This window comes from Scomber scombrus, chromosome 18, assembly GCF_963691925.1.
Source record: "Scomber scombrus chromosome 18, fScoSco1.1, whole genome shotgun sequence".
Classification (NCBI taxonomy): domain Eukaryota; kingdom Metazoa; phylum Chordata; class Actinopteri; order Scombriformes; family Scombridae; genus Scomber; species Scomber scombrus.
Window position 1 is genome coordinate 25,612,627 of NC_084987.1, and position 18,237 is coordinate 25,630,863.

Consider the following 18,237-nt stretch of genomic DNA (forward strand, 5'->3'; position numbering starts at 1 on the left):
TCTTAAAAAAACAGCGTCTTCTAATCTTGGACATCGAGTAACTCATCAGAGCAGTTTGGTAAAACTGTGGTGCCTTTCTGCTGAGAAGGGTGAGGTTACTCTACAGAAACATTCTATACTCAAGAGACAAGAAGTCTCCACTCTCTACTAGTGCAATTGCACATTATAATTTAATATAAAAACCAAAGTAAAGAGTTATTTTTGTAGTATCAAGGACAGTTTTGATAAATTTGCATTGGCCCAAAAGGGAGAGGCCAAAGGGAGGGGACTGCCCCTCCACTTCATCATATAGATAAGTGCCTGACTGAGTTCCTAGGGTCTTTACACCTTGCCCAAGGACACTTCAGCAGAGACCTTCGCTGTGGTGGTGACCAAGCTGAAACTTGAACATTGCTAACTTCGTAAGCTGTCAAACCATGCTGCACCTAAAGAAATACTTCACTGAGGGCCTCATCCAGATGGCCATTCTGCTCAGCCTGTGCGGAGTGAGGGTTGACGTGGGACTGGATTCCTACCTGCCTCCATCCTTGCACGAGATGATCCTGGGTCCGACCTCGGCACTGACCCAGACGCAGTTCCACAACCTCCGCAATCGCCTGGAGGATGGCCACGGCCTGCACCCAAAGAGTGTGGACCTCGATGGTTTCTTCACAACACGAAGACTGCTGGGCTGGGTCCACTCTCTGGACAGACTACAGGTAATATTTCTATCTCCAGCTGGAGAGCACGGCTGAAAGACCTGTAGTTTGAAAGACAAACATGTTGAAGTTTGAACTGTTTAATACCCGTCTCCCAGGTTCCTCAGGCAGAGCTGGAGACATGGCTGGTACAGCGAGAGCCAGATCCTCTGCCAGTGGAGAGAGCTCCTGCTGTAGTAGAGAGAGACCGAACTGCCCCGCCTGTAGAGAACACAGTTGGACTTGGTATTCTTGAAGAAGAAGAAGATAATGATGATAAAGAGGTACAGTTGTTTCATTCACACTGTGTGGTTTAGAACATATAGAGATTTTGTTTTAGCATGTTCTTGTCTACCTGAGACCAGGTGTACACTTCAATACCCATACTACCATACTACTTAGTATGCCAGAAAAAAATTTAGTATGTCCCAAGTATGTCAAACGCAATATGCCAAAAGTATTGAACGCAAGCCAGCATGCCTTTCTAGCTATTCTGACTCAGAAACCTCTGAAAAATGGAATATATATTGACTGAGGCACCAAGAGAGCAAAGATAAATGAAAGGACATTGGCAATGCAATGATAGAAGCCAGTCGTAATTTCTTAGAATTGCAGATTCTATGACCCAAAGAAAACGTTATACACTAACAGGACACAAAGCTCTGCCTTATTGCTAATAAAGAAACCTTGTGAAATGTTCAGAATGTATAATATTTTTGTCTTACCCAGGTTTTAAAAGGGTTGCAACATACCCAGCAACCTGCTATAGGTTATACTATATGTTGGAATTACTAAATAGTTTTGTTTTTCACTTACGAATGTATGTTTATGAAATAAGTAGTTATCTTATTATGTCTTTAGGTCAGGCGTGACATGGGTATGTTATGTCAGTTCAGCAATCTGAGTTGACCTTTGTCCACGCCACAGCCATGTCCGATCTAGAGCAAAAGCCCTTGTTCATCTAACAGGTTTTACTACCGCTGCAAGAGGCCAACTTTCCTTTACACTGCCTTTGAAGCATACTAACACTTAGTTGTGGTTCTACTGGGTCTTGAATCCAGGACCTTCTGCGTTTTAAGCTAGTTTTAAGAACGATCTACATGTCTACTCTCTGACGGCCACCATCAAAAATGTAAACACTGAAAGAAATATATCCTATGCTTTATGAATACTTTATACTCCAAATAGCTAAAAGAGCAAGAGTAAGAGCTACAGTCTGAGACCACTTTCCCAATGGTATGGTTCACAAAAATTTGTTAGCAGACTATTGACCTACCCAAAATACCACAGAAATAGCAGTAAAAAAAACAAACAAACAGGTTTGAACAGACACACAAGCTATTTCTTAATGTTAATTATATTAATCAGTGGTGTGGACAAAAGCTCTATTTTTGTTTTTGACTTGCCACAAAGCTGAGTGTAAAGTCATGTGAGATAATGAGTCACGGTTAGATGAGTCACCACCGCACCTAGATGACCTCACAAGGAAAATGAAGAAATACAGTCAGTTTTGCAGATGAAATGGTAAAAACACCCTGCTGAAGAAGGTATACAGTACCTATCAAACAAATTCACTTCAGTATCCTGGTTTTTGCAGGTTAATTTCATACACTTTACAGGATAGAATAAGTTTGTTAAGTCTGTCTGCAGTTTCTTTTGAGTGCAAAATGACCTCTTTCCATTTTCAGTGGAGGAATTTTGTAGCCTTACTTTGGAAGATACCTACTTGATTTGTCTAAATCAGTCTGCTGAACCCTAATTGCAGCTTCCTACATCCCCACTTGGAGGGGATTTCTTCACAGCCAGTACTGACAAGATAAACCATTCCCTGAATCAGAATATTGCTTTAAGACAAACTTGAAAAAATTGGAAAACATCCTTAAAAACATCCTAAAAGCAACATTATTGTTTGTTTCTTGCCACTTGGGGACATCAGGACAAGCTAAAAACACTCACACATATCACCCTATAAAGTTCTTATGGTGAACTTGATAGCAAAAATGTGCATCTATACACATTCAGGAGACACACAGCAACATTTTCATTCATTTAGAGTCATGGTTCTGTCCACCTGATGAATCAAAGTCTAACATTCACTCTCCTTCTAGCTCCATTTTGGTCTGCACCATAGCTGCTTCTGGAAATTAGTTTAAAGTTATGGGGATTAAAACCAAAACAATGAGCTGAAAGACACTAAAATACTACATAGAGCTTAAGGGAACTACAGAGTTTGGTGATTCATCATCATCATCATGAATGAAACACATTGAGTGGCCCCTAGGTATGAAATGCTATATAAATAAAGCTGCCTTGCCTTGCCATGAGCGACCAGTCTCACATTACATGTAGTCATTAAATACATTGTAAATATTAAAATATTGATTAGTGAAGCTTTACGTCTGCTTTTATGGCTGGCCAGTAAAATTCAGGCACATCTGCACACTTCTGCAATATACACAGTTCTATTCATATTAGGATGTCTGTGTAGATGGAATGTTCACACGGTTGTTCTGCATGTATGTTGCAGACTCCAGCAAACATGGGTAGATGATAAAATTTACCTCATGTAAGGCTTTGCAGATGCTACAGTTAAACTTCTATCACACTCAAAGTCCTGTCTTTGTACAGGTGTGCTGGAACAGTGGATTAGGTGGAGACAGATCAGGCAATGTGAGACTAAGTGTGACTTTGGCATTTTAGTCAAACAGATTTCTTCTTAGCCAGAAAGCTTAGTGGGCAGGGTGGAAAATAGAATGACTGGTACATATGTGGATAAGGTTAACCAACAGTACATGAATTAGTGTAAGTCAGATAACATAATGAGGGGGTATCAGCTGATGATCATCTGATCTGGGTGGTACCATTGTCTGTGGTGAGTGATATGTTCCTGCCTGAACCTACATGTATACTGTGAGTTCCAATAAATAATGTCAGCACCTCAGACATGTCCCACCAAGCTTTGGCTCATGAGACAGACTGAAGCACATACATAACCTGACTGACTGGCTGACTGATGTCCTAATTATGGAAGACTCTCAGATCTTTCACTTCATAAACAAACATGTTAAAACTAAAAATAGTGTAATCTGTGGAGCTCATCAGGCATGAATACATGTCTAAAACTGTTATAGAAGAGGCAACTCCAGGGCCTGAGTCAGTTTAGACTTAAGCAGAAATCTTTTAAAATCTTACTGGAGTGTTAAAGTGTTACACTGGATCTATGTACAAGTATCAGTCTCTGCCTTTCCACACAAAGACGAATGTTCCAGAATATTCCATTGTATTTTTACCTTTACCGGCCAACCAATAAAACAAGGTCAATTGTTTAAATGTCGAGTCATACAAACTGAACTGGGACTAAATAAAACCCCCACAGACTCCACAGCAGACACAACACAGTGGCCGGTGCTAACAAACAAACTGTACAATATATAAATAGCCCTCAGACTGGCCAACATGTCCAGTCAAGATACTTTGTGTGTTTGTGTGTGTGTTACAGAGTCATGTGCAGCGGTATATTAGGGTTCCAGTGTCAAGCATAGCAACAATGCCTGCATTTACTGAGAAAACTCTTTATGTGTGTGTGTGTGTGTGTGTGGGTGTGTGTGTGTGTGTCTATACGAGAGTTGGATACCTCAAAATACTTCACTTTAAATGAACCCACAGCACTGATTCACCACACAAAATCACCACAAAAGCAGGGTTGTCGGAAGATTTTGGTACATGTCAGCAGCATCATACATGTCAGTAAAGCAGGTAGCAACAAGCACAGGTGGGTCAATACATCATTTTGCTATTAGAGGTGGTGTTCAAGCGTTATAACTGAATCAGGTTGGTCGGAGGCGTGTCGAGTGCTGTCACCTCATCATAGCTGGTAGTTTATTGGTTATTCTGACAATGAATATGCTATTTTACTATCACCAGGTTTTGCTGATCATTACCTTTGCTATCTCTTTTAATGGTAATTCTAACAATACACACACCATTATTTAGCAAGTCTTAAAACGTCAGCTGTTGTTACACTCTTCTTCACTCCCATTCACCTGCTATTGGCTGCTTTGATTGGGAAGCTAAACATTTGGTCAGTTTATTGAAAGTGATGCACCTTTCCTCTTCTATGAATGATGAAATATTTCTGAGTTCTGGAGTGATTTTTACACCAAACAAGCAGTAAGACGTCAACTTGGGCTCTCTGAAATTGGAATTGGAATTTTCAACTATTTTATGACGATTTATAGATAATACAAATACTTAATTCACTCTACTCAAATACCCAAACCAGGTAAGGCAAAGTAAAATGTGTTGAAATCAGTCAAATCCTCTGCAGTGATGGAGAGAATGAGTACAGGAAATGAGAAAAACTGTAAAATGGTAGTATTTCAGTTTGTTATGAGGAGCTACAGCTGAAGCACAGTGTCATTTTACAGCAGGTCTATATATCTGCCAGCCACACATGCACGCACACACACACGCACACACACACAACGAACTTGATCTAAGTACACGCTACCTTCTCTTCTTCAAACTGAAATTTAACAGAACTGTGTTTTAGAATTCCCCTCATGCATCAAATTGCACGCTTACACACATACACAACACTTTACTAGCTTTCTCCTGGCCTTGTGACTGACCAGCTTGTTTTGAAACCTGATCACTGGTCCATTGCGTCCTGACACACATTTTACATCCTTCAGTTTTGCAATCCCTCTTGTTTACTGCACCAACACACACACACACACAAACACAAACACTCAAATGCAATGAGGCAGTGGCATGCATATAAACAAACTTACATAAATATATGAGGTGCTAACTTGGGCTTCCTTATTCAGCAGTGTTGCAGAAGAAAAACAGCCAAACTTGCTTTTGCCAAATGCTAGATTTAAGGACATGAGGAGTAAGTGGGAATGTACAGAGTGTACCAATGGATCAAAACATAGTTATTATGTAACACTTATGTTTTTAGTAAGTAAGACTGATTCATGCCATCAGCTGCATCACAGGGACAGTAAAACATAATAGTAACATTATGTACAAGAGTAATATTGGTGTTGAATGATGATGAGTTTGATATTGTTACTACACAGATTTTTAAAGTATGTATATCTGATAAAAATATTTCTTTACATTTTTGGAAACACCATCATTACTAGGGGCATGCAAGGTTCCATAGTGTAGAGGTTATCATGTCTGCTTTACACGCAGAAGGTCCTGGGTTCGAAACCCAGTGGAACCAATATTTTAAGTATTCAGGGTCCATAGTTTATCTCAAATTAGATTGAAATCTGTTGGGTCACATTTGCCCTTAAGCCACATCACTGTACCATGTAAAATAATTTAAGAAATTTGTCACGGAAAGCAAGAAATAAGCTTTGTCTCCGAGAGGTTGATAAACTATCATTTATCCTGACTCAGAGGTTATGGCACTTAGGCATGTTCACAGACTATTGCAGATAGAAAAAAAATGTTTGGCTCTCAGTCGCACTCGTCTAGTTAGGACAGGTATACGTGTACACATATGGCACATATATGTTCAAGCCACATACGTGTCATTGATGGCCAGCTGCTGAGGGTCTCTGGGTTTGTCTATAAGCCCCTAGCCAGGTCAGGAGAAGGTTAAAGCTATTCTGAGTCTGGCTGTCTGTCTCTGGGTAAAATAGGAGCCTTTACATACTTTACATTCAGCCCAGTAGTATGGAGGTAAGAGATATGTTAGCTCTGCATAAGCGGTGTTGTAATCTTTTGTTTGTCGGCATATCTTTCTGCTTATCAGTATATATGTCCAAAAAGATGCATTTAACATATCTTTAAATGAAATCCCAACATTTTCTCCTTTAAGTGTAACCCATTGTACTATAATCTAGTCTTAATCAAATCCAATGCAACATGCTAAAGCCTCATGGTAGCTGTAGTTGCTGAACACTAATAAAATAAACAGGTCATTTAGCATATGTTAAGATGTAATATTTATGACAAAATATTGTGACCATCAAAATAAGTAGGTTTTCTGTTGTGAGGTTCCATAGTGTAGAGGTTATCACATCTGCTTTACGCGCAGGTTGTCCTGGGTTCAAAACCCAGTGGAAGCATGACTTCATGTATTTTGAGTGCAGGGTGTATCTCAGGTACCATTTTTAAATATAGCATGGTGGGTCAAATGATTCCTAGAAAGCACTATGTTGAGTTCAAAACCCATTAAAACCAGTGCTTTAAGACATAGGCTAGACTGTCCAGTATTGAACATGATATATTGAACCAATGTCTGTTTAGGCAGTTTGAGACCCCTGCAGCATATAGGTTGTTTCTAAGTTTTTTATTATTGTCTCTGCAACCAGGAAGGAACATATGATGTATTTAATCATGGTGCTGCTATGGATGATGAAGAGGAGGAGGAGGAGGAAGAAGACCTGGCCTGGATGCACAGGCGTCACTCGAGGGCCGAGGGTGGAGGAAGACCACAAAGATCTGACCATCGTGGTAACAACAGAGAGCTGAATCAGAATGAAGGAGACCAGGTAAGACATAGCAGGAATATGATAGAAGAACAAGATTTATTATCATGGAATTATGATAAAAGGCTATTTCATGAATTTTAGTCTTTGAAGACAGTACAAAATCTGGAAGACACTGATTACTTGAGGTTTGAGCATTACAAGACTTACATGACACTAAACACAATGAATATATGACACATTTTGTAGGTCATGCACCCTTTTAAAATGAACTAGGTTGTTTGATGTGTCATCTGAACACATCTAAAAGGTATGCTGTCATTGTCTCTGCATCTCACTGCCTCCCCAATGTCTCTCAAGTACTCTTTGTGTGTCTCAATGTGATGCATTGTACAAATGGGAATTCTTTAAAACCCTGCTTTCATACCTTTGCACATCTGGCCAATGGCTATGTCAAGTTGGGTTCTAGAAAGTTACAAAAAATGTCAACGTCAGTAAAGGGGAATCAGATACTTTTAGATAATTTGACAAGAAATCAAAAAATGTCCCCTGTTTGTCATATGAAGCTATAGAATGATTAAGTGGAGCCAAATTGGGTTAAGTCTAGGTTGTGAGGGACCCCTAGCCTACTGCAAAGAGTGACAGTCTGAAAAAGTTTGTCAGTATCAGCCTTATGAAATCCAGTATCGCTAGAACCTGCCAGACATATATATATACACTGTGTGGTGTATAAACTTGTGTACGCATTAGGCGAAGGTTATCACAGCATCTGTCACGCTTGGAATCAGAGCTGGATGCTTCATCTCTAAATGCTTGAGTTGCCAGCTCAGCAGAATAGGAAATCGTGGGTGACACACTTTGGCAGCTGCACTCCAAAGTGTGTGTTACACCCAGCATACGCTTTCTAACATGTAACATGCATATAGAAATGTGTGTGTGTGTAAGTGTGGAGACTTACTCACGTTCACATTTTGACTTACTTCATAGTAGCATTTAAAAATATCAGATATGGGTTAAGTATGTCACAACGATGCCCCTTGTTTTTAGGGCAGATCTAAGCGGAAACCTGCCTACCACCTTTCCAACACAGCACTGCAGGTCAGAAATCAGAAGTGACAAGTGTCTGATTTGTGACAGGGCATTGGGAAGTTGATGAAAGACAGAAAAAGAGGCACAGGCTCTCGCTATGTGTATGTTCTAAGTTGTCACTCTCATGAACCCGCTTGTGGGTCAGACTGCCTCTTGAGGCCTAGTTAGTGTGCTAGTGTGTTAGTGTGTTAGTGTGCTGGCTCCTGGACAACACAGCCAGACAAAGACTGACCACAAATGTTCACAGCTGGTTGTAAGGCTTATATCAAACAGAAATTACTCTAGAGCCATCATCATTGAATTTAATTTTTATACCAGCATGAACAAGATATAGACCATACTGCCCAGTAGCCCCTCTTTCCACCATTCCAACAACATTGTTAGCCACACTGAAATTTGACATTCATGAATAGTCAAATCTTTGGTGACCCTCTGACTTTTCATTCAGTGCCATTAAGAGTTCAATATTTTGATTTGACCGATACATTGGTTTATGATCAAATACTAGCCAAACCCATCAGCCTGAGCTGTGCTGTTCAGTGCTAATTAGCAAATGGCAGCATATGCTAACATGCTAAATGAATGGTGACAATGGTAAACATCATACTTTAACAAAAAACATCAGTCATTGTGAGCATGTTAGCAGGCTAACATTAGCATTTAGCTCAAAGCAACCCGTGCTTAAGTGTAGAATTACAAACCTGCTAGCATGGCTGTAGACTTTATCTGCTGTTCTTAGCTGAAAAAGTCATTTTTAGCAAAAATCAGTATTCCCCTTATCAGTTACACCTAAACAGAAAACAGTGTGTTAGGGGTCACTGAAAGAGGTTGTAAGAAATGTAGGAAATCACACATTGGCACATTGAGGAAAATGAAATCTGAGGGGAGATTACCTTTAAAAACATATGGATATTACTTTGGAAGGCAGCTATCTCATCAAAACTGTAAGGTTAAACTCCACTCATAAACTTCTGCCCCTCATTCTTGCTCTTTCTCTCTTTCTATTTTCAGACCACCTCCTCCCTCCAAGAGTGTTTGAGGCTATTGGAAGAAACGTTTCCCTTCTTAGAGGAACAACAGGTACTGCCCTCTTCTGTTCTCTTCACCTTGATCTTGATCAGTATTGTAATGTCATTTGTAATGTATTTCACTGTAATCAGCATTTCACCGTCTTTGTCCCTCAGTTATGTGATGTTGGTGGTAGAAGGAGAGACCTAGAGAATCAGCTTGCAGGCAGGGATCCCCAACTGTCCTCCATCATCCCTGATGATAACCCTTCCTCAGACTTGGAGCTCCACTGGCAGGACCTTTTGGATATCATGGAGCCTGAGGTGATTTGGAGAAGGAAACAAAACACAATTAAATTTGGCAACGCAGAAGTAAATGACTTCATGAGTTCAGAAACAAGATGAGAATATTACTTGACATGAAATGACTAAGCCAAGATACTATAGATTTAGATGAATTGTGCATGCTTCTTTTCCAGAACACACATGTTGACATGATGACATCATTTGACCATGGCCTGGATTCAAGACCATCTAGGATCTTTAACGGTGTTAGGTCTGAAGCTCTGCAACGAAACTCTAACAACCATGACAACCGCTTAACAGAGACTGATCAGGACGTCCCACTGATTGAGGGTCCCTTACAGCATGGTAATTCAATTCAGAAACTGACATTTGTTGTAAAGATTCAGGGAGAGCAGTTCCATTCTCGACACAAGGTCCTACTTACTTGTTATTTCTTAATCTTGCAATCACATCTCATGGGTGTCCTCAGCAGATGCAGTTGCTCATGGACATGGCTTTTTAGTTGTTATCACCTTACCAAAATTCCATACAAGGGTAATGTTAATGTATTAATTAAGTAGGACCTTCTACTGAGAATTTTTTGTCAAGTGGCTGTTTCTAAGGTCAAGAATACCTGAAGGTTCTTTGAATTATCATAATAAAGCTCTGATGCTAAAGCCCATAATTGTTGACATTTGGCATAATACCTGCTTTCTCTCTAGGTTTGTTGGGGTCTCCGGGCCAATCAGAGCTAGAACCAGCCCTGCTTCCCCTCACCCCCAGTGCAGATCTGGATGACCATGGTTCAGGCTTGAACACAAGGGACACTTTGAAAAACTCTCATGTAAATCCCACACCCAGTCTTCCAGACCACATGAGCCTGCTTGCAGAAAATCCGTCAGAAGACTTCAGTATGGGACTAAATGAAGAAAATAGTTTGAGCACCTTGAACGTGAATCTGCTAACAGAAGATCCTGTGGATAACATGGGAAGCAGCCTGTGTTCACAGTATGTTCTCTGCCCTGAAAACGTTGCTAGCTTCGATGTTAACTTACAGTCAAGTGACTTAACACCCTCCAGCACCACCCAAGACTTTTCGAAATCTCCTCCTGGCGTCTTTCTGGTTGACAAGGATGAAGATGTTAACGATGAAGATGGTCTCCCTAGCCCACTTGGTGCCCTCTTAGACGATGCCTCCATTCTGGATGAGATCAGATTGTTGGACCTGGCTCTGGAGGAAGGATTCAGCCCTGAGATGGCGGTCAAGCTGGAGGAGGAGGGCTACCTTGACCGTGAAGTAACCCAACATGAACCTGGCCAATTCAACCACAATATCACCAGTAAGGAGGAGAGAGAAGATAACCACTCTGGCTCTGGCATGGCAGTGACAGGAGAACAGGGTCAACCAAGGAGACATCAGCAAGGTAATTGACAAGGACAACAGACTTACTTCTATAGTTACTATGAAAAAATACTGTATCATACCACATACTGTATACAAAATAATGTTAGAAGAGTTTCCAATGCTAAATTCAAATTTTAAAAGAAAGTTAAACATACCATTACCTAATACATTACCTATTCCTATTCTAACCCTTCTCCTAGATGGTGAGGATGAGGCAGACTCGGACTCTGGTCTCTCTCTGGACTTCAGCCACAGCCCTGCTTCTCCATGCACTTCTGATGCTTCCTCGTATTCCTCTTCCTCCTCTTCCTCAATCTCCTCTTCATCTTGTGTGTCGGCCGTGGGAAGTCCCTTCTCTGAAGACGAGGACGAAGATGCTGAGGACATGTTAATTGATTCAGATATGGAAGTGGAGCTTACCATAAAGCAGGAGGAGCAGGAAGAGGAGGAAATGGGGGCAGTCGGGGGACAAGTGAACAAACTTCTCTCTCCTAACTATGGGGATCACAAGCTGTTCAATGCCTTTCCGTGGCTGGGGGATATCGACCATGATCACACATACAACCAGCACTTGCCCTCCGCCTCCTCTGTACCGCTGGGCAAGATGACCACCAAACACACCAAATCCTCCCCACGACATGACAACGACAAGCCTTACCACCGCTCGTCTTCTAGACACATCACCGAAAGCAAAATGTGGAGCCGGGATGAATGGCGTGCCAAAGCCCTGAAGATCCCCTTCTCCAATGAGCTGATTGTTGATCTGCCAGTGGAGGAGTTCAATGAGCTACTGGCCAATTACCAACTTAACGAGGAGCAGCTTACCCTGGTCAGGGACATACGACGCCGTGGAAAGAACAAGATAGCGGCTCAGAACTGCAGACAGAGGAAACTGGGCTTGCTGGTTGGACTGGAGGAGAATGTGTCAGGGTTGAGGCGCCACCGTTCGCGGCTGCTCCGAGAGAAACAGGAGGCCCTGAGAAATCTGCAGGAGATGAAGCGCAGACTGAACACGTTGTACCAGGAAGTCTTTTCCAGGCTGAGGGACGAAGAAGGGAGGCTACTGAACAATACAGAGCACATGCTTAATTTTGGATCGAATGGTAGTGTCACAGTGGCTCCACGGCAACAAGGGGCAGGGCTACCACTGACAGGTGAAAAAAGCAGGAAGAAACAGAGGGACAAGAAAAAGTGAGGATGACATACCAAGAACATTCACACAAAAATGCTTTAGACATTTGGAAATATAAGGAGCTATTATTCCTTCCAAGGTGTGTGATCAAAACCACAAAAAAGCAGGTAACACTGATGAGGTGTTGAATGACAGAACACACGAATTGTGCATCTGGTATCAACAGCAGGTGCAGACTCTCCAAAGAACTACGAAATCTTTAAACTAAACAGATTTTGTGGACAGGGATGTTTTTATTTAACACTTGAAAGAAGAACGGATGCATGGAGGGATGACTGGACAGAGGAAATCAAGACAGAAGAAAGAGGAGTTCTTTGAGGGAAGATATGATTATCATAATGTTGATAAGAAATCTTATGACGCTCTCCTTTCTTCATAGTAAGCATTTTCAGCACTGAAAAAGGACTTGAATACAACACTTGTTAAGCTCAAACATCTCAGAGGTCATTTTAGGCTGTTAGTACTCAGTGGAATGAATTCAGCAGATAGATGAAGTGGGACCAGTCTAAAATGCTAGTTCAGTGCCTATGTACAATCCTGCTTTTTCTTCCATCAGCTGCCTCAGAGACTGGGCAACAAACAGTAAACAGGCTGGATCCTGACTGTCAGCTAAGCAAAACAGATACTATGATGACTCTGAGCCAGCAAGAAATGGTTGCTGGTACATAGGAAGGGGAGTTGTGATCATGGGGGGTTGGGTCAGCTGGTAGAAGTGGGGTTTCCCAGTTTAAGACACTTCAGCAGGATTAAGTTCATGGAGATCATACTTGGGTATGTTAACTTTCCAGGTGGTGCAGTAACCACAGGCCACTTTGGTGCCGAAATGAACCATGCTATTCCCCAAAACTCCCATTAGGCACATTATGGGTTCTGCTGGACATAGTGCCCAGACATTAGGCATTACCTCCAGCAGAACCCTTTCAAACTAGAGCAAGAAAAGAGATTAGTCACCTTGGCCACTTTGTTGGACATTTATTGTCCTGGCAATTGACCCTTCTTTTCATAGTGCCCACTAATTTAACAATTTAGGAGATTTTAAAGAACAGTATATAAGCTAAACTTTTAGTCTCGAGAGGACAAGTAAGAATGAAAATAATAACTAAAAGATAAAATAATATCCTTTAAGGTGGATATAAGGTCTTTGAGAACAATAATTTCTGGATAGGGCACTTGTTGCTTAGGGATTTTTAAGGCTTCATGAATGTTTTAATAACAGACCGCAACAAATTCACTGTGGTATAGCTTTTTACCCCTAAGTGGTGCATGTATTTTTTTTTCTTGAGATCTGAAAGCATGATAGCAGTAGGTTTTATCTGTGCCTTTATATGTCATTTTCGATATACTTGTGTGTCTGTGAAGCTGTGAAATCACTGTCTATTTAAAACATCAAAAAAGAAGACATTTGTGTTCCAAAACACAGCATTGGAACCTGCTGTCACTTGTAAATTGATTGGCAGATCTTTAAAAAAAAAAAAGGCCATAAACTAAGTGAAGTTGTTAAGCTATTGTTTTAACATTGATAGAACAAAATTACTTTTCTTTAAAAATGGGTAAACCTGTATTCTTACAAATGTCCAAACACCTCGAAGTTAGTGTATCACCCTCTGGTGGCTGTGCACATAGCTGAGTAACACAGGAATTAAACACAGCAGCAGTTTGAACTCTTGATGGTGGGACTATATAGGCCTATACAAATTCTACCCTAATTTACAGTATATCAGTTTGTAGTTTAGAAAATCTTTTGTTTTGGTCAAGTCATGCAACTGGTATTCGCAAGTTGAACACAATTAGAGGGAAATACTCCTCACATGTGTAGTCAAATCACTGAAAAAAAAAAAAAAAAAAGCTTGTAATATTGTTGGATCATTTTTAGGTAGAAAATTGTTGCATGTTTCAGTACGTATTTCAAAATCAATTTACTGCATATGTCTGTGTGCTTTCCAGATATGTAGAATGAAAATGTCGCCACCTGTCTTTAAGAGGACAGAGTGTGAACTTTTACATGTAATAACCTGCATGTCTGTAACTACCACTAATGGCTTATTGGTTGTGAAGTTTTTACATTATGTGGATGCCCAATGTGCTTGCTGGTATTCAAGGACTTGGGACCTTGTTTTTTTTTTTTTTATAAATGAGAAGATTTTTGTAAAATGGAAAGATCTCAAATCAACTAGACCAATAAAAATAGGTTAAAAACCACTGTGGTATTAAGTGCATTTAATGTCTGACTTATATAATTTTGTTCGTGTTCTTAAAATTAATAATACATTTATTCCTACAATTAACACATTTATTGCATACACATTCAGACTTGTTCTTCCCTCCCAAAATGATTGCAAAGATTATTTCCAGTTCTCCTCAGTCAGTTAGGAGTGGAAAAAAAAGTGGCAGCTACACACACTTTCCATACTTTGGAGATAGGGAGTTGATAAATGATACAGTCTATCCTAAAACCAAAACTATACACAATTCAGCATGAATTCAATCAATTATAAAGAGTAAGGGCAGAGTTTGAAAGACTGACAATAATTCATAGAAATTACAAATTTAAAGAATAATACAGATTACATTTTTTTTAACCTTTCATTTTTATGATCCTCGAGTTCTCTGAGCCCCTTAAATGTTTTATTTGATTCACATACAAACACTTGGTGACTTAACATGTCTGGTTACTGATATGCAATAATATGAATAGGATTTCTCAGTATAGTGGCATACTTTATGAAAAGACAGAGGACCCCAGTGGCAATTAAGAAAAGAAAAACTATTGATTTTAAACCCTCCCTATTGAGTGCCATCAGAAAAGGAAAATGAAACACCAAAATACAAGTAGGTACGAAAACGAGACAACTTTATTGTCCAAAACAGACAATTAAAAGTAGAACAGCCATGACAGTGACTTTGTAAGGTAAACCGATAAACATGCAACAGGACAACACAAGCTAATCCGCTAAATACAGAGAAAAGCTTCAGAGATGAGATAGAAAAGCTAACTAACAGACCCAGGTGCAGCTAATTCAACCCCTTTCCTGTCGATGGTGAATAGTGTAACAGAAGCCCGTCAGATACTTAATACTGATTTACGTGGCGAAGAAACAAGAAAGCCCCAAAGGCCAGAAGTTAAAAAAAAAAAAAAGATTCTTTAGTAAGTGCATTCATTATATCACCGTCATAATTCCAAACACACAAGCAGCTATCTTAAGGGTAATTGATTTCAGTCAGTATTTTTTTTCACCTGCTGATTTAAATTATTTCTCTCTTCTATAACATGTCATTGAAGGTTGAGACTCATTAAAAAAATATTCCGTAAGAACAGGTTGATATGTTAAAACGGGTTCTGTGCTGGGGGGGGGGGGGGGGGGGTTATCATCAACTCAATTTTCAGCAGCGAAAGTTAACCGTTCCGAGAAGAGGATTTGAACTAGCTAACCTGAGTCTGGTAACAGGGAGCTATTATGCTTACTTTAATACAGTATACATAGAAATAAGCACAGCCGAGCTACATTTAACACATTACATGGTAGGAAACATTACACAGTAGAGAAATGGCCCCCCCTCGTATAAAATGTTCACATTCAAATCATGCCAACTTCCATAATGTTCCATTTCCTATGAAAAAACGCAAATATCTGTTTTAACCGTGTGTCACTCTGTAAATGTGAATAATATGCTGAGTCATACTCATCATGTCTTAAATGTAGCCCGGCCTGTGCAAGCTAAAAAAATAACAGCCTACAAAATGCACAAGTGGTTGAGAGTGTGCACGTGTAAGGGTTTAAAAATAAACAAGGGAGCTGAAATGAAGAATCATTTAACACACTTTCAATCAATTCCTCCGTCAGAATGAAACCCGGTTGTGTTAACAGGGTGTGTGTGTACCTATCGAGTGACTGAGCCGTGGTCTCATCAGGAAACCCCTCCCCCGCCATTCCCTCAGCCTACCAGCCGAAAGAATTGTTGAGCCACTTTCACCGTTTCAGCCTGTCAAGCTTGCTGGGTGCCAAAAATGTACAGACAATAGCTGGTCTATTCCCACCGTAATTCACTTCTTTTAGCGTCAGAACTTCTCTTAAGGAATCATATTTCACACTTGAGTCAAAAGCTGTTCTTAAAATACGTGAATGTACCTAAATTGGGGCACCTTTACAACATAATCTTTTAATTCTCAAAGAACGGTGTCGGTAACAGCTGCTCAATTGTGAGGAATTACATCTGTTGGTTGACAGTAAATTTGGGTTTCATTAAAAAACAAATTCTGTTTAAATAAGGATTCCTTTTAAAAAAAATGGTACTTGGCCCCGTTCATCTACTGGTTACAAGGCATCACAGCTGAATCAGGCAGGAGCTGAACAGCTGCTCTTTAGTGCTTCCACTTAGCGGTGTGGAAAATTACAACCAGGCAAAATACTGATTTTTAGTGTAGCTGTGAAGTGTGAACACTCTGCTGCCAGCCGCTCGGTAACCAACCAGCCTCAGTTTCACTAAAAATATTCAGAACATTTAAAAAAAAACACTGACATGAGGTTTTAGGAAGCTTACCGGCCACCTGTCAGGTCTGTACATGTGGTTCAGAGTTAGCTGTTGGCAGGTGACTAGAGCTGCAGGAATCAATATATTAAATGATTGGCAGAAATATTAATAAGCAGCTATTAGCAGTTTTAAGAAAAAAATTAAACATGAGGACGTACTACTCCTACAATACAGCATATGTAAGTTTTGGACTGTTTATCAGACAAAACAAGACATTTGCTGTCATCAGCTTGGATAAAGGGAAAATGTGTTTTTTTTTTTTTACATCTTATAAACAAAACTATTAAATGAAAATAATAATTGACAGATGACTGTTATGACAACAATCATCAGTTTGGCTTGCTGCTAAACAGATACTGTGGGATAATCGAGTAGTTCTACCTGTTCAAGAAAATTCCAAGACTAATTCAGGTGAGTGCAACACCCATGTATAGAAAACATGATTGTTCCACACCTTGCATGTATAAGGAAGCGTGTTGGGTAGGAAATACGGCAAATCGACAGTTTCACATTCACAAAGAAGCTACAGGTGATTAGAGACAGCACTCAGAAAAGATAGAGCAACACAGAGTTGAATTTTTTTTTTTTTTTTAAATGAAAAATGAAGCGTCGGGCAGCGTCATCATCCATGGCTGAAATTATGGATACCTGCAAGACATGTGAACACTGGCTGGTTGGCCGCCACACTGGCTGGTAAGACACGAGGCCAAAGCCAATGAGTGGAGGTCTGTTCTTGCAGCCTGTAAAGCCCCCCCGGGCCCCCCCCACACACACACACTCCTCCTGTCAGTATATCGATGTCAGAGTGAAATACACAGTCATTTGGTGTTTTGAGTTTCGAAATTAAGAACAGCGTCACGTCAGCAATAATGAGAACTCAGGTTGCACAAAGAACAGATACTGAAAAAGATGAATGAATGGTTTTTGTCCATTCTTTCATTCATACCCAACCTAACTGCGTTTCCCTTCCAAAAGACGTTCCCTCCGATGAATCCTGACAAAGCAGGAAGGGGAAGTGTGTCCTCTCTGTCTGCCTTTGTCTTTCGTCTTCTCAGCCAGCTACGTTGTTTGTTTGTTTTTTAAGGGGAGGAAAGCCGCAGCCAAACATTCAGTCTGCGTCGCCAGTGAATGAAGGGCTCCAGCTCTGTGCGTGTTGAGAGAGGTAGTTTGACAGCTAGATTTGCGTTCCTGCATTTCCGACACCAGGCACTTGTCACCCAATGTAGAAGACAAACACTTCCATCGTTTCACTGTATTCAGTTCAATATTCGGCTTGTGACGACACAGAGAGATAACAAGCAGAACGAAAAGGCACCGGTTCCCATCGAGTGACACGTTCTTGGTGAGGGGAAACAAATCTAAAGTGTCAACCTACCTCAAAAACAAAACAAAACACATTTTCAGTCAAGATACAGGCGGGAGCATCTTTTGAGGAAAGGATGCGTCACTTTCCAGGGCAGGAAAAACAAACATCTTTTTCATTTTTTCTTCTGTCAGCAACATTGGCAGTTCACTCCCCAACGTTTCTGGGATTTTTCTTCACTTTCGCTAGGGCAAGAGTGTGTTGTTAATTTTCTGCCCTGCAACCCTACACACCCCT

The 18,237-nt window shown here is 40.4% G+C and overlaps 2 protein-coding genes and 2 non-coding genes across 4 annotated transcripts in view; 3 read left to right on the top strand and 1 right to left on the bottom strand.

The window, feature by feature from the left end:
* Positions 1–416: 416 nt before the first annotated feature.
* On the top strand, positions 417–12,504 carry nfe2l1a (nfe2 like bZIP transcription factor 1a). Its single transcript, XM_062439368.1, has 9 exons — positions 417–698; positions 797–961; positions 7,013–7,192; positions 9,230–9,298; positions 9,403–9,549; positions 9,705–9,876; positions 10,233–10,518; positions 10,573–10,934; positions 11,116–12,504. Exons 1-9 carry the CDS (start codon positions 417–419, stop codon positions 12,108–12,110), a joined length of 2,658 nt encoding a protein of 885 aa, XP_062295352.1. The 3' UTR covers positions 12,111–12,504.
* Positions 5,841–5,913, top strand: trnav-uac (transfer RNA valine (anticodon UAC)). The gene has a single exon. It is a non-coding gene; the product is annotated as a tRNA-Val (tRNA).
* Positions 6,694–6,766, top strand: trnav-uac (transfer RNA valine (anticodon UAC)). Its single transcript has one exon. It is a non-coding gene; the product is annotated as a tRNA-Val (tRNA).
* Positions 12,505–14,571: 2,067 nt separating the features above from the next.
* Positions 14,572–18,237, bottom strand: part of cbx1a (chromobox homolog 1a (HP1 beta homolog Drosophila)) — a gene marked incomplete in the record, with an annotated part of 11,494 nt that continues 7,828 nt past the window's right edge. The window contains 1 exon segment of the mRNA XM_062439369.1: positions 14,572–18,237.

Bases quoted from the DNA above. Each gene is read 5' to 3' on its own strand.
- nfe2l1a (XM_062439368.1), top strand. From the start codon at position 417: ATGCTGCACCTAAAGAAATACTTCACTGAGGGCCTCATCCAGATGGCC. The intron at 9,299-9,402 runs GTACTGCCCTCT...TTTGTCCCTCAG, and splicing joins CCTTCTTAGAGGAACAACAG to TTATGTGATGTTGGTGGTAG. The intron at 9,550-9,704 runs GTGATTTGGAGA...CTTCTTTTCCAG, and splicing joins TGGATATCATGGAGCCTGAG to AACACACATGTTGACATGAT.